This window comes from Rhinoderma darwinii, chromosome 4 (genome assembly GCF_050947455.1).
Source record: "Rhinoderma darwinii isolate aRhiDar2 chromosome 4, aRhiDar2.hap1, whole genome shotgun sequence".
NCBI lineage: Eukaryota > Metazoa > Chordata > Amphibia > Anura > Rhinodermatidae > Rhinoderma > Rhinoderma darwinii.
In genome coordinates, this window is record NC_134690.1 from 162,130,063 (window position 1) to 162,139,205 (window position 9,143).

At 40.8% G+C, this 9,143-nt stretch overlaps 1 protein-coding gene across 1 annotated transcript in view; it reads right to left on the reverse strand.

The window, feature by feature from the left end:
* The window catches only part of LOC142759528 (lipoma-preferred partner homolog), a 206,891-nt gene extending 198,081 nt beyond the window's left edge, over positions 1 to 8,810 (reverse strand). The window contains exon 1 of the mRNA XM_075861791.1: positions 8,602 to 8,810. Within this exon, the coding sequence (XP_075717906.1) occupies positions 8,602 to 8,803 (202 nt within the window). The 5' untranslated portion in view covers positions 8,804 to 8,810. The remainder of the gene's footprint in view (positions 1 to 8,601) is intronic.
* Positions 8,811 to 9,143: the final 333 nt, after the last annotated feature.

Here is a 9,143-nt window from a genome sequence, read left to right on the forward strand (position 1 = left end):
TATAATTCAAATACAAGTGCCGCTTTAACCATCAGCAAACCACAAAATACAGTCCAATTTGCTTTCACTTTAGAGTAGAGGATGTTGGTATTCCATCGCAACTCCATACATAAATTCTCAAGCAGCTGGCCGACTTGGACGCATTTCACCTACAAGACAAGTTCTTCCATCCGGCTAACTCATATTTCATCAACTAGGCCTCCATTGTACCAAAATACCCAGATGTCGACTTGATGCTTGATCAGTTGGAATACCTTCCTCTAGCCCTCTGCTACTCTACCGCGCCAGCCCAGCTCATATGTTCCTGGTTTACTTTATAGAATTCTTGTGCAGTGACGTGCCGTCATAGAAGTTAGAGGGAGTACTGCTCGCAGAGCAGACCGATGATGCGGCAATAGAAGCTGATGAACTTCAGGGGATGAAATATGATCTCCCAAAATTACTGCTTTAGGAAGAAAGATGTGTGCCAGAAAAACCCCTTTAAAGCAAAGAAATTAAAAAAAACTCAATAGTCAAGTTAGTCACCTGACCTAAACCCGGTTGAGCATGCTTTTCTTACTGTACACAATACTGAAGGCAGAAAGACGCACAAACAAGCAGCAACTGAAGACAGATACAGTAAAGGCAAAGCATCTCAAGGGACAAAATCCAGCATTTGGTGATGTCCATGGGTTCCGGACTTCAGGCAGTCATTGATGGCAAAAGATTTACACCCAAACATTACAAAATAATCCTTAGAATTTTAAATAATGTTCGTTTGTCCACTTTTCAGTCTGAAAATATAGGAAGTAAAAAAAGGGCTGGAATTCTTAAATGGTTAATACAATATTAATGGTAAACAACTTTGAATTAAAGGGGATTTCCCATAATCATTTATCACCTATCCATAGGATAGGTGATAAATGTCTGATCGCTAGGGGTCTGGCCCCTGAAAATCCTAGCGATCATGAGAACAGAGGTCTCCTAGTCCCATGCATGAATGGAGCAGTGGGCACGTATTAGCTCTAACCCGTTATTTACACAGGAAAATTTGGGTCCGCGTTCTTGTGATGTCCCTGTACTGCATTACTGACTTAACTGGAACACTTGCAAATGATATCTTATGTATTTATTAAAGCACGTATTGCACCAAGTTGAAGTGTAGGTTAACGTTTGATGAGCCAAAGGCAAACCTGTGTTAAATACACTTATTAATTAAAATGTCCTCCTTTATTAGCGCGAGAATATCAATAAAACAGTAGAGAAGCTGCAGGAAATACAACCCTCCCAGCCTTCTTACAGCCCATCAGCAGATATATGCTATTTTAGGACAGTCTGATGACAGTCCTATACTGCAGTAGTTTGGACCCGACATGCTGACCTATTCAACTAATAGAGAACGTTTCCAATAGCAAGAAATTGACCAATTCCCCTTCCTGCAAAATTCTACCCTGAACCTGAGTGAAGTTCCGCTGACCGTGTCTCTCACTCTGGCGAAGCTGGTCAGAGCGACACTATACCATTCAGCAAGAACATTAAAACCACTGAAGTGAATAACATTGGATTATCTCGTTACAATGACACCTGTCAAGAGGTGGGATATATTACGAAGCGAGGACTCAGTCAAGAAAAATGGTCAAACATAAGTATCTGAGTGACTTTAATAAAGGCCAAATTGCGATGGTTGGACGACTGGGTCAGAGCATCTTCAAAACGGCAGGTCTTTTGGGGTGTTCTTGGTATGAAGTGGTTACTACCTACCAAAAGTGGTTCAAGGAAGAACAACTAGTGAACCGCCAAGAGGGTCATTTGAGCCCAAGGCTTAATGATGCACATGGGGAGCGAAGGCTAGAATGTCAGGTCCGATCCCACAGAAGAGCTACTGTAGCACAAATTGCGGAAAACGTTAATGCTGGTTATGATAGAAAGATGACAGAAAACACAGGGCATCGCCGCTCAGAACTGGACCATCAAGCAATGGAAGGTGTTTTTTTTTTGTATTTAGAACTTGTTCAGTCGGGTGAATGAGTCACCTACCTGGGAAAGAGATGGCACCAAGATGCAATATGGGAAGAAGGCAAGTCGGAGGCAGTGTGATGCTCTGGGCAATGTTCTCCTGGGAAACGTTGGGCCCTTGCAATCATGTAGATGTTACTTTGACATATACCACCTATCTAAAAACATTTGTTGTAGACCAAGTATACACCTTTATGGCAACTGTATTCCTTTTTGGCAGAGGACTCTTTAAGCAGGATGTGCCCTGTTACACTGAAAAAATTGTTCAGGAATCATTTGAGGAACATCACAAAGAGTTCATGGTGTTGACCTCCATATTGCCCAGATCTTAATCCGATCGAGCATCTGTGGGATCAGGCAGAACGAGAGGGATCTGCACAATATTTGGCAGGTGGCTTTAATGTTATAGCTGAACAGTGTACATTTCTTTTGGGAATTGTACGGCTGGCCACAGCTTTCCCCGGCAATAACTGCTGATCTCCGGGGTTTCTTAAGGTGAACAAAGGACGATCGGCTTTAATCTGAAAAGCCATTACCATCAATCTGGCTTCTTAAGAAGCCTTATATACTAATATATTAGCAATCAACTGATTGATGGGTGAAGCATTCTATAGGTTAGAAAGTGGCAGATAAATCAAAGGAAGGTTAAACATTACATATAAAACATAAGTATAAAAGCAGATATGATTCACACAAATATGCTTCTACTAGTCCTATTTCTAGCCAAATTAATAAGCGACTTCTTCCTGTTCAAGGTACAACATTCTCATGTTGCCAGGCAACTCCGGCTGGACAAAGCTAGATACTTACATAAACATAATAACATATTCCTTACTCGTTAAAACATCAAGATCTTCTTATTCTGGAACACCTATATATTCTTAAACTGTAGGGGAATAAAGAAATGTTCAATACAAAAAAAAAGCCGTCAGCCGGCACTACTCATATGGTATCTCAGGAGTAGAAGGTCCAGTTTACAGTTTATTCGTACCTATATTGATGCAAAAACCATGTTGGAATCGGTGCCAGTTTCAGACCACCCAGGGAGAAAAAGCGGAGTGCCCTATCTTGGAGTGATTTCAGCCACTGAACCTCCATTGAAAATCAGTGCCAGGTAGAAAAAAATTTTTACATTTAAAGAGGCTCTGTCACCACATTATAAAAGTGGCCTATATTGTACATGATGTGATCGGCGCTGTAATGTAGATTACAGCAGTTTTTTATTTAGAAAAACTATAATTTTTGACAGAGTTATGACCTATATTAGCTTTATGCTAATGACTTTCTTAATGAACAACTGGGCGTGTTTTACGTTTTGGCCAAGTGGGCGTTGTACAGAGGAGTGTATGACTGACCAATCAGCGTCATACACTTCTCCCCATTCATTTACACTGCACTAGCGATATAGCTATATCACTATGTGCAGCCACATAAACACACTATAACGTTACTGCAGTGTCATGACAATGAATATACATTACCTGCAGCCAGGACGGGATGTGTATTCAGAATCCTGTCACTGTTCTGTAGCGCGTCTGATATTTACAGCAAGGCAAGCGCAAACTCGTTTGAAATGACAGATTGGTCAGCGTCAAACACTTCTCTTCACAACGCCCACTTGGTAAAAAGTAAAAACACGCCCAGTTGGTCATTAAGAAGTAATTAGATTAAATCTAAAATTGTTCATAACTTGCTCAAAAATGATCGTTTTTCAAAATAAAACCACTGTTATCTACATTACAGCGCCGATCAGACTATGTAGGAGATAGGGCACTTATAAACTGGTGATGGAGCCTCTTTAAACTAAGTACGTTGGCGGAAAGTGTGCCATATATATTAAGAGGTGTACATACAGATGTAGCCATTATTATCTGGACTTTTAACTCATTAAATACAAGAAATCTTAACTTGACTTTTCATTGGCTTTTGTTGTGCAATATCACGCTGCAGCAAGTTATCAGTGTCAAGATAAACTTGGCTACAACTGTAGAAGCAGAACAACAACAAAAATCAGAGCTACATGAGCATCTGGAATTTTGCATTGGTACTACTGAACTGTAAGGTTTGGTGAAGGAAAAATGATTGTCTGTGGTTTTTTTTTCCAGAATTTGGACTGGACTACTTATTTCCAGATATCAGTAAATTTTTCAGAGAAAATTAATTAGTAAGAACCCCGTTTAGTTGTGCTAGTGAATCTTCGAGCGATTACAGTTGCATTTTAACACCTGTAAGACGACTAATACCTTGAACCCTCCCCCGTCCTATTAGGGACGCACAATGCATTGAAACCTCAATAACTGTTTAGATACCGTGCACACTCAAACTGTTACCGTTATTTCTTGTATTTCGATACCAAGCTGTGCCCCTGCACAGCTTAGCATTGTAACACATGAATGTATGAGCGCAGGGCTGCGGCTGTGTGATACAGTCATTGGCCGCTCTTGCGTCCTGACAAGTGTGCGCGGTCAGCATGATGTGATGCGACCAACGCTGCACTGAGCAGCGGCACTGAAGACAGAACATGGCGGACGCACTGCAAAACACCCCCATGTTCTGTCCTCAGTGCCTGCGCCGCTGCTCATTAGTGCAGCGCCAGCCGCATCACCTCATGCTGTGAGTGCGCGCACTAGTCAGGAGCGGGGCAATAGCTGTATTACACAGCCGCAGCCCTAACTGCGGAGATGAGAGAAACCTCTAAACTCCGCTGCTATTCTCCTGAATGCTGCGATCAAGGCTGACCGCAGCTTTCAAAAGGGAAAATGAGAAGTGGGGATTCCATGTGACGCGATTGAGGGACATACTATATATGGGCAGACAGCCCAGGGTCCATTGAAGGACCCCAGGGCTGTCTTACCATATCTCCTGTTAGGGCATACTTATGTTCCCAACTTTTGCCAAGAGTTGAGAGGAATCTTTCCTCGCACAGTGGAATTGTTACACTGACCAACAAGCAAGCCAAATCCCACAGCCATGTGAAAGAGTGGGAGCTGTAAAAATATCCTATATATAGCCAGGTAGCCCATCTCTGCTGTCTGGTATTGCTATACAGTACATACTAGCCACAAAAAATACACTTCATTGCCAGTGCTGTTGATGTTCTAAGCTTGTACAGGATGTCTTCATATATATTGTCTGTCAAAATTTATCAGCAATTTATTTTATAATAGCCTATTTCTACACAAAAGTCTGCAAAGACATGGCGTACAGAAATCAATGCCAGCAGCCACATTGTAATATACTGTATATGTCAAAGCGTAAATCCTTCCACTCTGTAGGCCAGTTGACTGTAGTGGAGACATAATAGAACTCAGCACTGGTATATTCAGGGTGCGGTGCTCCCTGAATTACACTACTGTAGCACTTCCCTGTGTTCATCTGTCTTCTCAGAACAAGCAGTTCTTTTTAAACTGTCCTCCTGTGCCAGCGGATCCCCCTGGGACAGAAGAGTTGCGCACATTTGAGCAGCTCATGCCATCAGTACAAATTCAAATTGTAATAAGAATGTGAATGAATTCTAGAAATAAGTCCAGCAAACAAGTACTAATGAATAGAACAAAAGAAGGCTTGAAGCCATTCCTTGGTGTGTTCTACCTAGTACACAAGTGAAATTTTTACGTGTGTGTGTTCTGCGCCTTTATTTATTTACACAATTAGGCTGGTATAACATGGCCGTGTTCGGTCCGTGATACACTGACCGTATGTCAGCAGCATTTGCCGGACCGAACACCATTCAGGGAGGCAGGCTCCTAGAATCAGTTATCTGTACTCATGTTTTCAGTACGGGTCAGTATTACCGCGGGGAGAGTGGGACTCCTAGCATCATAGAGGACTAGGACGCTAGTAGGCCGGCTCCCTGTACAATGTTCACTACAGGAAATACTGCAGGACCCCGTCCGTATATGACGGACCGAACACGGCTGAGTGAAACCAGCCTTAATTAAGATGGTAACAAAACATTATATAGAACCCAGTTGTAATTATAGAAAACCTTCAGGTAAGCAGCACAAAAATAAAACAAATTTTGCTTCTGTGGTATTTTTCAAATTAAAACTTCCTACTAAATCTACAAACCCAAAAGATTTTTTTAGAAGTAGACAACTGTCACATTGTCGAAGTCACTGAACATTTTATACACACAGGTGCCAACATGCAATTTTGCATCAAAGAATAAAATTTATTTTTTTAATAAAAAGTTCAGTGTGATTGGTGCAACTTTATTATTAGTTTTTATTAAAAATTATTTTTATTTTTGAGATACAGCTGCTCTGTATTTTCTATAAAAATAATTTGTAATAAAAATTAATAATAAAATTGCACCAATCACAATGATGGACCTTTTTATTAACAAAAAAAAAAAAAAAATGCCTTTCAAAAGGTTTACATTGCCTTTAAAAGGGTTTGCCTCATTTAAGAAAACCCTTTCCTGGCTGAGAACCTGCTGGCGATCACCTAATCACTGCGGGTCTGGCAGCTGAAACCCCTGGTGAATACATCATAATACATGGTCACACTTTGTCCTCCAGAGTCGGAGCTGTTGTTTGCTCTGGCTAATCATGTGGGGAGCAAGAATAGGGGACCCTGCTCTATGATGTCCAAATGCCCTAATGGGGCATAGGGACAGGGTTTGTCCTAATGAGACAACCTCTTAAAAACAAAAAGTGAACGAAATAAATGATTACTAAAGAAACTAAGCTTCAATAACCTATTTGCACTCTAATAACTTCAAATGAACAGCGTAAAAGGACGTTCGAGATGGCGAAAGAGAGGTCTATTATAAAGCTCCAGAGCAGCCGCTTTTACCCCCTCTCCTTGCACTAGAAATATTAAATTAGATTTTTCTATATTGGTGGTGATCACATCTGCAGTGCATAGCCAAATATAACCATCTTTATGCTCGAATGAACAGACATTTAACGGACTGAGCAGACATTCAACGGATTAAGAGGATACCAATATTTTTCTGCTATTATCTGGACCAAAAGGTGGCTGACCGTTTAAAACATTAAGACCTATATTAAATCAAAAATCATCGCCGCATAATGTCCCATTTTTGCTCCACTTAATGGGTATCAGTTATCCAAAAGTAAAGAGAAACTCCAGTAAAAAAAACATGTGAATCATCACCTGATGACACTGCTGTCCCTTGTATTTTTTCTGAAAAAATATTGGGCAGAATATGCATGAGCTGTTGTATAGCAACAATGCACCGGGTGACCACCGCAAAACTCTTTAGCTCTGTGAGTTGTCACTGAATCTCCTCCAGGTTGATTTCTGTAGAAGATGCAAGCCGAATGCCAACCAATCATCTCTGCTCCTATCTGCCGTGTCTCCTGTGCCTTAAAGAGTCACCTGATTATAAGTGCCCTATCTCCTACATAGTCTGATCGGCGCTGTGATGTAGATAACAACAGTGGTTTTTATTTTGCAAAACGATCATTTTTGAGCAAGTTATGAGCAATTTTAGATTTAGTTTCTTAAAGACCAACTGGGCGTGTTTTTACTTTTGACCAATTGGGTGTTGTAAAGAAGTGTATGAGGCCGACCAATCAGTGACCAAATCAGCCTCATACACTTCTCATTATTCCAGCCCAGCATGATCCACAGCACAGTGTGATTGTGCAGTGAAAGAAGCTGGGCTGGAACAATGAGAAGTGCAGGACGCTGATTGGTCAATGATGGGTCAGCGTCATACACTTCTTTACAACACCCACTTGGTCAAAAGTAAAAACACGCCCAGTTGGTCTTTAAGAAACTAAATCTAAAATTGCTCATAACTTGCTAAAAAATGATTGTTTTTTCAAAATAAAAACCACTGCTGTTATCTACATTACAGCGCCGATCCGATTATGTAGGAGATAGGGCACTTATAATCTGGTGACAGAGTCTCTTTAAACCCGCATCGGCAGCTCTCTAACATTCCGCTCACAATGTTCTATATAACGGAGGCTTCAGAAATGATCTGCCCACACATACATATGCGATGCCTGGGCAAGACTTCTTGGGACATATATTTAACAGAGCTACTGACTGCAGACAGTGATATTTACGATCAAGATGGTGAAGCAAAACTGAATTATTTCCCTCAAAAAGCAAGGTGGAGGTTGCAGGGGGCTTAGAAGAAAACTATTCCCACCATGTCAGAGCCTTACGTTCGGCATATATGTTGGGAAAGCTCCCAGCGTATACGCACATGGTATCCATGAACCTTCATTTACCCGGAATATGCCAAAAGCATGTCCTTTTGCCACACGCCGAGTCGGTATGCATCAACATTGCACCTTGTTTTTTTGCAATACAGTAGACTACGCTATTCCATATAAAGTTATACAATAAAAAAAAAACGTACAGTATACTTTTTTTTTTTTTTTTTACTATGAGGTCCTATGGATGACTCCTCACTGTATGCCTATACAGTTGGACATGTCACAGCCATACGTTGGGAAATCCTCTCAATGTATACCTCCAACATAGTACTCTGACATGGTCCGAACAGAGCCCTGTACTGCGGGCTTGGTAGGAATGATTCCTTGTTTGCTGAAGTTTCTCTTGAAGTTGCACTAGAACTGGATTGACCATTTATTGTTAATGATTATTGCAATCACATACCATCACCTCCTTCAGGCTGTCCTCCTCTGTAGGGGTTATATTTTGGCTTTGGTGCTACAACAGGTGCAAACTTCTTAGGTGCTTGCTGCGTGGACACAGAAATGCTGGGTGCCCCAAACCCTTGTGTGGTTTCCATTCTGGCTGTCACATGTCCAAGGCTGTCCCCTGAGCTTTTTGGCGGTAGCCAAGATGGATGAGACATTGTTTTTTAATCTAGGAAAAAAATAAGTGAAATCAGAAAACAAAATAATTTGCACAGAAAATCTGAATATAAAAATGTATATGTAAAATGTGTCTTTCTAAACATAATAATGGGGAAAGGACAGTAAAAAAAATAAATTGATAGTCAGATAAGAACCTTTCACCAGTGATTCGTCGTCATATGGATTATATCCTTTCATGAACATCAATATGATCATTGACACTCAGCTGAAAGTGGACCTTGCAACATGACCATGACCCTAACCTTACCAAATAATCCACCTAAGAATATCGAAATACCTCATTAAAAAAAAGAAAAAAGGGAAAGTTTCTTGAATGGC